Source organism: Pithys albifrons, chromosome 24 (assembly GCF_047495875.1).
Source record: "Pithys albifrons albifrons isolate INPA30051 chromosome 24, PitAlb_v1, whole genome shotgun sequence".
In the NCBI taxonomy this organism is placed as follows: domain Eukaryota; kingdom Metazoa; phylum Chordata; class Aves; order Passeriformes; family Thamnophilidae; genus Pithys; species Pithys albifrons.
This window is the reverse complement of record NC_092481.1, coordinates 5,029,651-5,045,395: the sequence shown is the minus strand read 5'-3', so window position 1 is coordinate 5,045,395 and position 15,745 is coordinate 5,029,651. Positions and strand designations below refer to the sequence as shown.

Below are 15,745 nucleotides of genomic sequence, written 5' to 3'. Positions count from 1 at the left end.
CCCCCCTGACCCTTTGTTTCACCAAGTTCCTATAGAAACCAACCTCCCATAAGATTACTTCTTGGTTCCAGTTTAAATCTCAGCTGCAGCCTGATTTATCACCTCCTGGAATCAGAGGATAATTCAGAATACCAGCTGAGTGTCAGGACATGGGGAGGTGTAGAGGAGAATCATCAGATCAGTTTCTTCTGATTTTTCTGCTCTTGCACAGCCACAAATTGAAACATCTGGTTCTATTTTCCACCTCATCTACATTCTCGTTCACTCATTATTTTCTGTACTGCAAATTAATTCTCCCCTCCACCCTTTATTATACTCTCGGTGTTCCTGTGATGTTCTCCCCCTCCCTTGCATGTGCTCTCCCCCCTCTCCAGTTAGCCCAGCTTGGGTTCCTCAGTGGTGGTGGCAGTGCTGAGGACTGATCCTCACCACAGTCAGAAGCTGGAAATAGGGGTGTCCAGGAAGGGCATCTCCATGTGTTGCTGTGTGGAGCCCATGGCTGAGGTTTCCCCCACAGCTCATGGGGAGCCCTGAATGGACACAGCTTTGCCTGGAGTGCTGGATGGTGGGGGAGATTCATCATGTCTGCAAGGACTCATTTTACAAACTGCTGAGACACGCCCAGAATTTTGGAGCTTAGGGGTTCTCCCTGCAGGTACTTTGGATGTGAAAGCTGTGTGTGCCAGAGAGGAGGGCTCAGCAGTTCCTCCTCCTTCTCCTCCTCTGGTGGAAAAGGCTGATGGGGCTCTTCATGCCGGAGTCAGTGAACTGTAGTCGTGCTGCCTAGCAAAATGTTGAAGCATTTCATGCCAAGTGTTGATACACTGTGCTCAGTATTGACTGGGGACCTTTTAGAAACATTCAGTATAACATAATAGACTAATTCATTAGCACCCCATGGGTCTCATACTGGGGAAGCTGAAGCACAGGCATTGCAAGCTAGGAAAACATTGCCTTAAGGAATGACAGATTAAAATATCTTTCCCATGATATAACTGTTATTTCAGGAAAGTGGCATTAATTGTGATTGCTTATCTATTAATTTATTATAATTCTTCTTTTCCCACCTCCAGGCTGTACCTACACATGAAATGTACTCCAGGCTCAGCTGGGGCTGATTAATAGGAGGTTATCTGGGAAATGCTTAAAGCTGCCTGGAATAGATAATGGCAGCAGGGGTAATTAAAATGTCTTTTGCATTTGAAAAATAAATTTTGCAGTTTTTAAGGGTTAGTTTAGTCTGTTTCTTTCCTAAAGGCAAAAAGATAAATTGGATTTTCAAAATCACACAAAATTCAACAGTAGACTAGACAATAGCATCTTAAATGGAGACACAAGTGGCCCTGACAGGAAAAGCCAAATGCCTCCCAGAGTCAGAGAGGAACTGGCCCGTGTTTAACAGAGGGGAGTTAATGTCAGGCTGAGTTCATCTCCTGCAAAATAAACCTGCAGGAATGAACTCTGGGCCACAGCAGGGCTGCTCCTGGCTCTGCAGGGAGACCTGGATGGGCACACAGGCTCATTCTCAGCTCCTGCTGAAACAGGGTCCTACCAATCCTGTGTGGGGGCTGCAGCCCCACACGCTCACACTGTGCTCATCTGTCAGTGCCTGGGGACCTGCACTGAAATCAAAATGACTGGAAGGGGAAATAACACCAGAACGCACATCTGCGCAAGCCAGAGCTGCTTCAAAGGAGTGACCCGTCCAAAAGGAGGGTAAGGAAAAACTGACATCTCTCAGATGAAGTCCAGCCCTGCTCTGGTAGGGTCCCAGACCTCCTGTCCCCTTGCATTTCCCACCCCATTGCAGCACGGTGCACACCTTGATCGAACACCTATCCCAGCCTCCCTCACATTCCACCCAACCCAGCTGCGAGTGTACAAGGTGTGTGCACAGACAGATACTTTACCAGAGTGGTGAAGATGAAGTGGTAGTATTCTGTCATCATTCCCATTGCCATGGCCTTGAGGAGAATAGGGAAAGGAGGTTAGTAAAGTAGATACAAGAATGTAACAGCCATGCAACATAAAGTTCAGAGCTGATCGGTAAATGGGGCAGGAGGCAGACATGGAAACACAGAGGCTGGATTAAGGGTCAATACTGTGGAGCAGGTAAGCACGTGCTTGGCCAGCAAGAGGCATGTGCTCCAGTTCTGGGCTGAGCCGTGGTCCTCAAAGCATTCTGAAACGATGGCAAAGCCCCAGTGCCCAGCTCCCACGAGGGAGTGCCCAGTGGCATTTCTGCAAGGTTCCTGGCCAATCCCAACACAGAGGATGGCTCACACAGATTGCTGGGATTTGCATAACTGAGCACTGGAGAGAACTGGAGAGAACAGGCTATCCTGTGAGCTATGTCAGAGGACAATCCTGGGCTGGAGGGGTCTTGGCTGGACAACCACATCCAGACCCTGCACAACACAGGGGGATCACGTTTGAGTCTCTGAAAAAGGTCACCTTGAAGCTGGTGGCTGGTGACAGGAAAGAGATTTCCATGAGTTTGCTTGGGATGCCGACTCTGTGAGCGTGTTTTCTGGAGCAAACACATGCAAGAGCACTTTAAAATCCCCACTCATGGGAAAGCAACTTCGAGTCCCCCCCAGGTAACATTTGCTTCCCTTGGATTTTGCTAAAATTACTAGGGCGGAATTTAGCTCTGAGGAAGAAAGTGACAGTCTGAGAAGAAATGAGATGTCAAAAAACAGGGGAAAAGGAAAGGATCTGGATTGCAAGCCTACATGTTGTTACTAGAGTGTGATTTCACCCCAGGTTTCCTGCTCTGGTAGTAGCTTTTAGAAAGTCTGGAGGCTGTTGATGTGTGGCCACACACTGTCCTGTTCTGTTCCCCCATCCCTGCCTGGTTGGTGGATCTGATGGACTGCATCATAGCTCCCTCCCTTCTGCACGTCCTGGTGCAAAAAGCTGGAGCGGGGAATGGTACCTCAGTATGGGAAGCATCACTTAGTGATGGGTAAGCAATCAGGAGCAAATCATGAAATTCCAGTTCAGGTTCATTTCGAATCATTTTGGCCATACACAGGTGAAGAGCCCAGACCTTCTCTCAGAAGGAAGCACTGGCAGCCTGGGGCAGGATGCATCTGGGTTTGTGGGGAAATGAATAAATAATCATCCTGGTGGATAAGCCACAGGCAATGGCAGGATGGGAGTGGCAGCTCTGTTAGAGCTGACAGGCACAGCTGTGCCCTGCAGAGCACAAGCACTGCTTGGGACTGAGCAGGGAGAACAGGGCTAGGGGAAGCCACACAGCAGATGTGGAGTGATAAAAAGGGACCAAAACCAAGGAAAGCCTCAGGAAAACCTGAGGCAGGAGAGGAAGGCCTCGTGAGCAGGACTCACTCTCCAGGAGATGACTTTGCCTTTGCCCAATTTGTACCTCTGGTGTAAAAGTGCTGTTTCACAAGTGAAGGTGGCACCTCTAGATGTGCATTTCTTGATAAAGTTAGAAAAGTGAGGGAAATATGAGGTTTATAAGCTTTCTAACCTTCAGCAGATACAAGTGACCTGCAGATCATGGTACACTGCTCTGAGCCTGCTCAGTGCTTCACACCAGAGCAGAGACCACTCAGGCTGTGATTTGGGTTTGTGCACCTTCTCAGACTCTGAAAATGCTTCACAGTATTTCCCTGAGTAAAAATAACACTGTGTAATATTGTTAAGCTGAAATCCATGCCTTTGGGTCCCGACAAAAACCTGACACACACACACAAAACCTGCCAGAAGGACTTAGAGTTGTCTCCCCCTAGTCCCCCCCTCTCCTCCATCTTCCTCACTCTGTACTCACGGTGATGAGCAGAGCAGATGGCACAATAAACTATAATAAACTGCATAATAAGTGAGCAGCACCAAACACAGCCAGCACGGGAAAAAAACAGGCAGGAGAGAACGAGCCCCTTCTATTGCTTTCTGTAATAATCCCTTCCAGGCTTTCTGAGTTCTCTGAGCACTTCCCTTCATTTTGCATCAAGCAGGCTGCAGGAGGAAGCTCTTTCCTTGTGCTCTCTTTCGTAGCCCTTCAGGGGATTTATTTAATCTGTGTGGAGGTGTCATGCTGGGCTGAGAGGAGCAACACTTCTGCTGGCTGGTTTTTAGCATCTTTGTGGGAGTCATTGCCTCATATTGACCCCAAAATCCAAAGGCACTTGGGAATGAGGAGGATCTGGGGTGAGCAGCAAGAATGCCAGTGGGGGATCTCATGAAGAAAGAAAGGAGAGTCCAATTGAATGGCAAATCACTGACATCTGGCTTAAAGTCCAAGAATTGCACACCATGTTGGGGAAGGGATAGAGGATTCTGGGTGTGGCTGGGAAAGCCACGGGTGCTGCTCTGGATGGAGGAGGCAGAGGGCAGGGGGATGGAGCTGTGAAGCTGCAGGGAGAACCACAGAATTGTCTGGCACCAGCCTGGGCTTGGCTTCATGTTCAAGACAGCCCTTTCTCCTCCTGTAATATTTGTTCATTCTTATCCACAGTCACTTTTCAATACTTCCAGTTTGTCAGTGAAAATTCCATGTTCTGCAGAAACCCAATATCCTTAAAGGATGGACATGGAGTAGCTTTTAGTGTGGCTATGGATCAGGGCCCAAGGGAAATCTACAACCCAGGGTAACCTGTGGGGTCTCCCTGCAGTGCAGCCACCCCATATTCATAGACTCCTCTGTGGCCACTTCTGCTTTTCCCCACTGTTCCCTCTCACCTGCTTGAGGATCTGAGCTGCCATCAGGTGGCTGCAGTCGAAGATGATGCGGAATTCCCTGCCCCGCTTCATCTCCTTCAGCAGCGGCCGGGCATCGTCAGTGTCCAGTGGGAGCTGGCGGATCTTCAGGCGGATGTTGTAGCGGGACGGGGCCATGATGAGCTCCTGCAGCCGGATGAGGCCTTCAAGAGTCACACAGAGACAAACCCACAGTGTTACAGGTCTGCCCTCCCCACAGGCCAGGTGCTTCCCTGTTCTCTGTGGAATGAGGTGAGCACCTTCCTCCCTCCCTCCCTCCCTCCAATGGCCATTGCTAGAGGGTATCAACATCAAGGTGCCACATGTCAATCATTAACCCCCAGATACTTCCAGAGCAGCTGTTCTACAACAGAATGACTTTTCCTGGTCATTCCCTGCTGCCCTGCCAGAGATGGGCAGGGTCCCTCCATCAGGTAGGAAGCAGGTTGGTCCTAACTTTTGACAGTTCTGGGATCATGGCAAATTTTCTTAAGCAAATGTGCCCTTGAGAAAGGACAGGATGTGATCATCAGCTGCACAACAAATTACAATTTACATATTTACCATGCCCAGCAGCAAAAGGAAAGAATGAATATGCGCTTGGATTTATGAATCGTGTAGATCGTAACGGTCACTTAATCACAACTCCTAACTTCCTATTACCCTGAGAATTCGTTTCTGTTTCCTGCACAAGGCACAAAGCCATGCTGGATGCATAAGCTGAGCAGGAATTATTGGAATCTTGAGTTGCAAGGATGATTTCAGCAGATGCCTATTGAAAGGGGGAAGAGAGCAGCGTGTCCCTCTGCATAGCACAAGAAACACATTAGAATATGCCACAAAGGGAACATACTGTGACCCACATTTGCAAAACAGGAATGTCAAACTGTGTTCTCATCAGCCCTCCCCTAAAGAAACCATTTGGTTTAGTGGAATTAGGTTGGACAGGCTACCCAATGTGGCTTTTGTTTTTTGGGAGTCTATCTCTAGTGCTGTGCAGCACTTTGCTTTGTTTAACCATCAACAGCTTTCCTTACATGAAAAACTTTGTCCGCTCTGTGTTACAGAATTAGCCAGAAAACAAAAAACTTTCCAGAACTGCTTTTGCTTTAGCTGGGAACTTCACCCTCCACGGCAGCCACAGACAGGGCTTTGCTGGTGCCAAAAGAGCCAGGCTGAGTTGATTACCCCAGTGTCAGTGAAAACCCCCTGTGATCCTCTGATAGCTCAGGGAGCTGGGGGTCCTCCACTCACTTAGAGCTTTGTGAGTGAAATGCTTAGAAAGACCCCAGGGCTCCCACAACACCAGCCTGAATGCCTGGGAAACCATCGCTGCACGGGAGGTCTTTTGGCTCCTGGAAGGGCTAATGGGAGAAGTTGTCAAAGGGATCCACAACACAAAACCTCCATGATTCTTCCTTCAAACCCCTCCTTTCCCTACCTGTGCTGTCGTCATACACCACTGTGGCTGACCTCCACTTCAGATACTGCACAAGGTCCAGAATGGCGTGACTCAGGGAAGCATAGTCAGGATACAGGTTGACATAGAAAGTGTCCTTGTTATCCAAAGGGTGGTGCTTCCATCGGAGCTGTATGTGGGGCACTTCCAGGGCGTTACAGATAGACTGGACAGCGTTGGTGCAGGAGCCTTGGGAAGGTCCGAATATTGCAACAACCCCCAGAGCGAGCTGGTCACAGGCTGGAAGGGGAAGGGAGGGATGTTGTCAGAGTGTGGGGCAGCCCTGGGCACAGACTGCTGAGCCTGCCCTGGACTGGGTGACAGTGGGTGAACAGACACTTCTGGGCCATAACACAGCCCTGATACTGGGAAATTACAGTAGTGTTGAGGCAGAGAGAGAGAGGAGGGATTATGGCAGATGGGTCCGGACTGATGGGTAGAGTCACAGAGCAGTGCCAGGCAGAGCTCTGAGGGAACTTCCACCACAAAACCATCTGAAAAGGGACAGGGGGTCACTGGGCTGGCTGGGAGCAGATCCCCCCTCCCAGCGATGTTCCTCCGATAGCCTCTGGCTCAGACAGCAGGTTTCCTTTCTCCCAAACCAGAATCAAACTCCATGAGCCCTCAGGTCACCAGCCCCACAGCCTTCGCTGTGCAGTCCCATTTCTTCCCTCCCCTTCAGTAATTCAAGTGGGCTGTTGTTATGCAGTAATCAAAACTGACTGTTAGTAAGAGAACAGAATAGCCACACGATGGATGTGAACACTGCCAGGGATACAGTGGCACAAACACAGGCATGGCCTCCAGACCCTCATTCAGGATTAGAGCAAATGCTGTGAAAGGAGTGAGGTTTTGTGAGGTTTGCAGAGGGAAAAAAGGTACTTGTTCCCCTTGCATTAAAAAGGCTGTGGAAGGTCAGCTCCAGCAGGAGTTCTCATCCAGATCACTGGTGAGAGCAGGGCAGAATGAACTCCGGGTCTCTGGTGAAAGCAGACCTTTCTTGTGCTGAATAAATGGCCACAAAGCTGCTCAGAAGTTTTCTCTGCTCTTACCTTTCTTAGTTGCTTCAAAGCTGTCGTGGAAGTGTATCCTCTGGATGTCATAGGTCAGGGTTGTGTTAGGCAACAAAGTTCTGTTCCTGTTAATAATGTTGGCGGAGAATCGGAAGGCTTGCTCCTCAGCACTCATCACCTGTGTGTTGGGGCCATCTGCATACTCAAAGATTCCTCCTGAAAGACAAAAACTCACCTTTGAGCCACATCAAATTTGTTTCATATTCTTACGCATCAAGGGAGAGAAAACTCTTGGAATATTTGCAGGCAGAGCAGGGCTTGCTCCAGGTCCTGTCCTGGACTGAAATAAAGACATGAAAATGCCTGTTTTTTTGTTAAATGCTGGTCTGTGAGAGTGTTCAGGGTGGCAGCTTTGTGGGGCAGTAGTAGGCAATTTAAAGTCTTGGAGTATTTTTATGAGACAGATGAGTGGCTTCCCATAAAACTTTACGAGCTGACCTTGGAAGTGTGGACAGGCTTATTGCCCAGCTGCAGGGCTGCTACAGGTCTGTGCTGTGAGGAGTTACTGAGTACAAAGCTGGTACTGCCCTTCCCTTGGACTCCTCCTGCATCACCACCCACCTCTCATCCTCACACAGGATCCAGTCAGGGCAGTGCTGATGGTAGACATTTTTAGTGCCATTTCCAGTGCCCTTCTCCTCTTTTATTGTTCCTCACACTTAGTTCACCAGGTTCTTAATTCTGACCAGCAGAGACTTCTGGATTTGCTACCCTACAGCTTCTCTGCTCAGTAATGCACATCTTGGATGCAGCTTTCTCGTGTTCAAACATTGTTAATGCCATGACACCTCCCCAAGGGCAACAAGCTCATGTTGCACATCACTGGGTTTCTTGGCTCCGTGTCTGAGTCCTGTCCTCAGTTCCCACTGACAGCCACTCTGATTGGAGTGACTGGGTGCAGGTGTGGATTATGCAATGGCATGTCCTTGTCTCTGAGATCTGGGATCCATCCCACACCCATCACAAACCACGGGAAGACACAAACCTTGTTCTGTCTTAATAAAAAGTAAACTAAAATATGTAATGGATGAGTGAGTTAAACTAGTACAACTGGTAACAGATGGTCTCGGGGTTCATTAGCAGAAGGAGAATCTTCCTCTTCAATTTAAGGTAGTCCTCAAATGCTTTGTGGTAGACAACAGATGTCTGCTCCTCCTGGCTTTCAGGCAACGGCATGAATCCTTCTCTAGGGGCTGGAGCACATTCTCTATGGTTTTGTGGCAGTTTGGTGTTAGCCAGGAGTGCCAGTTTGGTCAGAACTAAGCTGATATCTCTGCTGACAGCCACGCCCTGGGTGAGTCTCCTCTCAAGGAGCCCAAGTGGAGCTCTGGATGGGGCGAAGCACAAGAGTGATGGTTGGATATTTCACAGCAGGGGAGCAGAGGGAGTTGCAAAAGGCCTCTGACTTTCTGCTCCTCTTGATCATTACAAGTCCCTTCTCTCCTCTTCCTCTCTAGACTTTGTGCATCCCTGTGCCCAGATGTGAAGTGAGTGTGGGAATTAATTTGCATTCATAAACATCCAAAAAAAGTTTGAGCTGTTCCCTGCACGCCTCTGCTAGAAAAAAATACTGCACTTAGTGCTAATTTTGGTAATGGGGGAAATAAAGAAAAAGAGGCTGAATGTTCATTCTGGACACTCATTCAGTCCCATGAGATTTTCAGCCTATCATTCATGACCAGGTTTTCAGTCCAGAATGCCAAGCAGTGTAGGCAAGAGCATAGCAAAATTGTTCACGTGCCTCATTCTCACTGGATCATGACAAAACATTTGGGTTTTGACTAGTGCAAAGAAAATTATTCATCCACATCGAAGTCTGCACATGCTGGTAGCTCAGTTTAAGTTTCTTAGGGCACAGAAAGTTCATATACAACATTACAGTAGAAATAATAAACAAAACTTAAGTGAGTGTGAGATTCATCCCCATCGTTCTGTTCAAAGCTTCACTGTCCAGGCCATTTTAACAAGGGATTTTTGTTTGGTAGCATTGTCCTGAAGTGATAACTGGATTCATGTTACATTGATTATCCACTAGCTGGCATTAGGCTTTCTCCCAGCCCGGCGCTTTCAGATTGCATTGGAGCATGTCTTATTATGAGAGAATATGGAAGGGCTGGGTATGTGGATTAGGGGTGTTTTATCCCAAATAAATTCCTGTTCCAGGCATCCAACTGGATATAATGGGCTTTTTGACAGAAGAGAATTTTCTGTGCAGCCACCCTTGGATTCAGTGCCAGGCAATGAGAGAAGGGACAGGCAGAAGTGATGTATTTTGGATTCCCCTGCTGGGAACACACTGGGAATACACCAGGACATTGAGAATGTCCCACAGTTCCTGAGGTGCTGAGTGCAGCCACCACGTGGCACAGCCTTCACTCAGAACCTGGGGGGACTGGGAGTGCCTGATGTCAGATCCTATGCTGCCAGCACAGCCCATCCCATCAGATCCCACAGATCCCACCCTCCTGTCCCTCTTGGCTGCTGCCCCACTCCTTCAGAGATGTTCATTCCCATCATTATTTAAAGAGCCTAATAACCGGCTTGAAACAGATGATTAATGCATAATCTTCATCATGATTACAAAGCATAACTGGCATTAATTTGAAAAGCCAGCTAATTATGAAAATAATTGTTGCAGTTCTTCCATTTGAGCAAAATGGAGACTATCTGCTTATGCCACTGAGAGCATGAGAGATGTGACATCAGCTGGCTGATGGCTGGGCTGGGGGACCCCAGGGGTCCCCTGCAACCCTCAGCAGAAAAGATGGAGCCACGCAGGGCTGGGCAATCTGCTGCTGAGGACTGCACACAGTTGTGGTCAAATCCACAATGAGTGAGCCCATGCAGGCTTTGGGCAGGAACCTCTCCCAGCTTCAGTCTCATGAGTGAGAGCCAATGGGTGTGAAAAGTCCACAATAAAACAGTCTCCTATACACTACCTATCAAAAAATTCCACCTGACAGAGAAAAACTAAAGGTCCTTTAGTGGTGCTGTATCTCTAAACCATTTCTACCTCAGCTCTATTTTTGAAGTTAATTCCAGTGTCTTGGAGATCACCGGATGCTGCTCCCTGGTGCTAATGGTCTCTCCCCAGTATTGCCTGTCTGTGCAGGTCCCAGCTTCCCATTCCTTCTTTCTTGCCCTCCTGTGGCTTGGCAGACAGATAAAAGATAGCCATGACAAGGTCTGTCAGGCTTGGTGACATCCTCCTGAGGTTCATGAGAGGCTTTGCTGCCTGATTTATCCAGGAGGGGACCATGCTGGTCCTTGACCAGCCAGTGCAGCCCATGGACTCCCCACTGCAGCACCATGTGTTGTTCAACACACGCTGAGGCTTCTTAATTCAGGTTGAATTTGTCTGCATAGATGTTTTTCCTTGTAAACCTTCTTTTCATGCCATGTTTGTAGGGTCGTTGGTGCAGTGGCATCTGGACTGGGAGTCAGCCCTGTGGGAGATGCCTCACACAAGCTGTCAATGACAGGTTCAAAGACTTTCGACCCTTCTCACTTACTTTTATGTATTTTTTTATGGAGTCATCCATTATTATATCTGACTTCTTAGTTTTTAAAATCAATCCCAGAGAGGTTAAATAATTATTCAGTTGTCTTTTACTCTTAAAGCAGACTAATTGCTCTCCAGAGAATGTCAGCCTGTGTATAGGAAAACACACTGATTAGAATCAACTTCATGTCTCGATTACTTCATGTTATTTTATTTGATGACCCTGATGCTGCTGCGGAGGAGGAGAGTTTTCAAAATTCAAAATGAGATTCCAGAGCAAATGCTTGAAGCTCCCCTTTAGGTCTAGTCCAGAGTGCAGTAGTGGGGCTGGGCTGGGGAAGAAGCCTGGCCTGGTACAAGGGGAGGTTTGGCTGCAAAGCAGAGGGTCTCACACAGAGGAGCAGAACTTTGGCCTCTCTTCAGAGTATAATCTGGATCCCAGGGAACACCCAATATCCCTCTGATGCCAATCAGAACAGACCCAACTATGTCTGCATCCAGCAAAGCTGCACCACACTGCTCCATCCCCAGGGATGGCACTGGAAGATCTCGGGAAAGGCCCCAGAAGTGGAGCTGGAAAGTGAACTGAGAACCCATTTCCACTACTCCAGCTGATCCTGGGCTGTGGCTATGCAGGCTGAGTGCCAGCACAGTTATTTTTACCTTTGTCAAGAGCTAAGTCAAGAAAGTCAAAGTATTTTAGATTTTCACTTTCTCCCCTCTTCCCCTTTTACCAAAACAAACAGCTTCATTCTCAGAAAGAAAATTCCAACAGCCCTCAGCATGTGGTGTGATGTCTTATCTTCTACTCCGTACAAAATCACGGAGTTATTTAGCTTTGAAGAACAACTATTTCTGATAACACTTTTCTCTCCCCCGCTGACAGTGTTGTTCACACATTTAGACAGCTCTGACAGCCTCTTTCCATGTGACATCCGGGAAGAAATACCTGGTTTGAGACAGCTCTTACCGAGGATGGAGCCAGCAGAGCTCCTCAGGGACACAGCAGCTCCTGCTCCCTCTCACAGCCCTCCCGTGCACAGACCTGTATTTTATGTTTTGGTTTTTATTTTTTCTCTCAGGTTATAGAAAGTTTCTCCTGGTGAGTTTCAGGGTTGGCTGGTTGGGGCATGGATTTTATCTCTTCTGAGGACAAATTGCTCTGTTTTGGGGTCAGTATCAGCAAATGGGCCGATCAGGACAGGTACACAGAATTTAAAGCCTGTTCCTGCAGAATGCCACTTGGCAGGCCCTCGAGGCAGAGGATGGAGAGTCCCTCCTCACAGACCTGCCTCCCTAGGAGGCTTGAGAACTGATGCTGCTGCTTGGCTGACCACTCCAGTGAGGAGAATCTCACTGTCATGGTCCAGCTCTCCCCAGGGCTGGTGTTTAAAGTGATAAAGAGAAATGAGATAGCATTGCTGGGAAGTGAAAGTTTGTTCCCTGGAGCAGGAGATTGTGACAGGGAATAGGGCTACAACTCCCTGAGCCTGCCTGTCCCAAGGGACTGTGGCAGTCCCAGGTGCAATAATAAGAATGCAATGAGAGCAGCAAAATCCAGAAGATAATAAATATCACCAAAAAAAAAAAAAGCAAAAGGGGGAAAGCAATCACAGATTTATTCACAAGAAATCTCCCCTTGCACCTTTCCCCAAGGAGCTGCTGCTGTGAAATGCTCCATGAGCTCCTACAGCCAGAGCAGGAGCTGCTCCTGTGCTCAATCTGGTGTGGAGCAGAGACCCCACTTCTGGTGTCAGCTGGTGCTTCCCAACAGAAACAAAACCATCCTATAAACTTATGAGTGAAGAAGGCAGTGCCAGGAATGTGGGGGCTCCCACCCTTCTGGAGCCATTGTTACTCCTGGGAAACCCTTGCAGCTGGAGAGGCAGAGCAGATCCCCCTGTCCCGGCCCTTCACAGGCTTCCATCAAGCCATACATGTCAGATGGCAGCATCCTGGGATGTGGCCTATGGCAGGACCATGGAGCTGCTCCATGCCAAGGCAGTAAGCAGAACTTGCAAACTGATTGAAACAAACCTTCTGGGAAGGAGATGAAAATAATTCCCGAGGTCTGTCAGTGCATTCCTGGTTATGACAGAGCGGCAGGATCTGAGTCCCTGTCCCCTTCAAGTGCTGCTGATCATGCACTGGCCCTGTCACTTCAGCGTGGCACTGCTTAATGTGATGCAGCACAGCCACGGATCCAAAGCAATTTCAGGCTTCATCAACACGCATCATGCAAGAGAGCCCCTGCATAGGGCTCGGCGGCTCGGGGGCTGCGCTGGCCCTGCCCACGGGGGCTGCTTGCTCTGGATGCTGATTGCTAAAAACCCAGGAGCAGGATCTGCCTGGAACACAGGGAGAGGATAAACCTCAGAGCCGGTGTGTCTGGATCGCTTGCACTCACACGCTGCCTGTGTTCATTGCACATCTCTTTTGTACAAATTAAAAAGGCATCAGCCTGTCCCTGAGCAGAGGGATGCTGCTCCCACTCTAGCAGCTTCCCTGGCTCTCAGGTCCAAGGTATTTCCAGCTATTTCTATTGAGGACCCTGGTTTTGTGCTGCCTCCATGGGCTGACAAGCCACTCCTGCCCACTGAAGAGCTTCCACCATGCCCATGATGGAGCCAAGTGGAGACTCAATGCAGTCCTTCCAGGCTTGGGTTCTGGAGGCCCCTGAACTCCTTGGCATACCTGACTGGATTCACTTCCCAACACCCTCCAGAAGATGCATGACAAGGGGCAGGGCAGCTCTTGACCTTCCTGAATCCCCCATGCTCAGAGGAGGGACAGGTGCAGTGGGGTGACCTGTCCCCAAGGTGACTGGGATCTCCCCATTCCCCCAGCACACCCAAAGGTGAACAGCAACATTCCAATTTCAGCTGCTGTGAACCTGCAGCACAGGGCTGAACATGAGTGGGGACCACCCCGCTGCCACCTCCCTGCCCACAGCCCTGCTCACTCTGAGGGTGTCCTGGGCACCCCACAGTGGCTGGTGGAGGAGCTGATGGACTGAGCCACATTCCCAGGGCCTCCGATTCCACGACACGGTGCAGCAGGAGGCAGAGCCAGGTACTTGCTGAGTAATGCCAGGAAAATGAACTCAACCAGAAAATCAGATACGCAAAGCGTGAGTGTGTCCCACGGGGAGGGATTTCCCGCCTGCCAGGACAGAAATCCCGTCACAGCAGGTTGATCCATTCCCAGGAGACGGTGTCTCCTTCTTTTCTCATTTTGTTATTGAATATGCAAAATCCTATTTCATTTGCTCTGAATTAGGCACTTCATGTCACAGGGGGTGACATTCTTCTCCTATATATAAGCTGCTTAACAGATGAGCAGTCAAGTGGCAAAGAAATACATTATTAATGCTTCTGGTTAAATTAACTGATTAAAAACACTGGAGCTAAAATGTATGTATCAGCACTTTACTCGCACTAAATGAGGAATTAATGGAACATGGCAGGTTGTGCTTTTAATGAACAGTAGATAGGAAAGGTCTGGGAAGGTTTGTTGCTGCTCCCAGGGATGACCCATTGCATCCTTGGCCACGCGCCGGTCACGGCACTGCTCATCCCCATGGGCCAGGGCATGGCCAGGGCACAGCAGAAAGGGCTGCAGCTCCTGGAAACAAACTTCTCCTCATTGCAAACCCTCCTCGTTTGGCCTAATTGGCAGCGTTTCCCTTGCCATGCTTCGAACAAGCTGTTCTGGTGTTGCACGTTTGACATCTGAGGAAGAGCGTTTACCGCAGCGACAGAGCGTAACCCCGACCAAGGGAGCGGATCAAAGCGCTAATCTGAGATCAAAAGCCTTCAGTGGTGCTACAGCAGAAATAAATTAAGTTAGCAACAGATTTCTTAATGATATTTAAATTTGTAATTTGCATAATACATGATTAAAATGAAATGGGCTTTTTTTTTTTTAAGCTGGCTCAATTAATTAAAAAAAAAGGAGAAAGCAGCATCATAATCTCATAGGAATGGATTCCCATCAAGATAAAGGCAAGGAAAATGCCACGAAACTACACAATAAATGCAAGTCTCCACAAGTGACAGGGAGCTGCAGCTTGAGAACCCCTGAGAGGCTGATCTCCCAGTGACATCCAGTCCCACCATCCCCCCAGCACTGGCTGGGAAAGCCTCCCACAGGCTCTGCAGTTTTGCCCTAAGTGGTAATTTCTCTGCAACAAGGAGATCTTGCAGCTTTGGTCTACTCAAGTTTGACTTGTTCTCACTATGGGACCCCTCACTAGGTAGCTGGGCTCCCTGGGATTAATTACCAATTCAAATTTGTGTGTGAGATGCCACAGGTACAGAATTAAACCACGATATTGATTCCTACCTCCCCTCTCTGACACCTCAGTGCCAGGGAGAGGCAGCTGAGTTGGACTGTGCCACTGACACCAGTCACCTTCAATGCCCAGCCTTGCCCTCCTGCTCCAAGACATGGACATCCCCCCAAAACATCACTGAGACAGCCTAAGCTCAGTAGATGTGTCCTGGGAATCACCAATGGCCAGATAAATCAGGCATGCTCAGATGTCATTTTCATGGTGGTGCTTTGGGCTGTGAGCACGTGTTAAAATGTAATATATGGGAGACAAAGGAGTTTGAAAGCTTAAAATTATTGGGGATCTGTAATACAGTATTGAGGTGACACAGATGGAAGTGTATTTTCCATGATGTTTTATTGCCCTGTGGAGGAATTTGGGGTGTCCATTGGGGCACAGCTCAGACAAGATATGGAACAGGGAGTGAGGCCACACTGAAATAAATCCCAGCTCATCACAAGAGTTACCAGGCTTATAACAAACCTGCAGAGTGGTAAAATACTCCAGATGAGGGCTGGCCCCATGTCCCCCTGCACACAATCCCCAGAGCAGGTGAATGCTCTTCCCACTTATCCCACTGCAAACTGGGTCCAACTGCTTCATTTGTGAAAATTCACTGTAAACTAAATAACCAATGTTGGAAACCAAAA

The 15,745-nt window shown here is 48.6% G+C and overlaps 1 protein-coding gene across 1 annotated transcript in view; it reads right to left on the bottom strand.

Moving 5' to 3' along the window:
* Window positions 1-15,745, bottom strand: part of GRIK3 (glutamate ionotropic receptor kainate type subunit 3) — a 93,617-nt gene that overhangs the window by 36,097 nt on the left and 41,775 nt on the right. The window contains exons 2-5 of the mRNA XM_071576997.1: window positions 7,240-7,416; window positions 6,170-6,427; window positions 4,711-4,892; window positions 1,911-1,964 (exon numbers count right to left, since the gene is read on the bottom strand). Of these exons, the coding sequence (XP_071433098.1) occupies window positions 1,911-1,964; window positions 4,711-4,892; window positions 6,170-6,427; window positions 7,240-7,416 (671 nt within the window). The remainder of the gene's footprint in view (window positions 1-1,910; window positions 1,965-4,710; window positions 4,893-6,169; window positions 6,428-7,239; window positions 7,417-15,745) is intronic.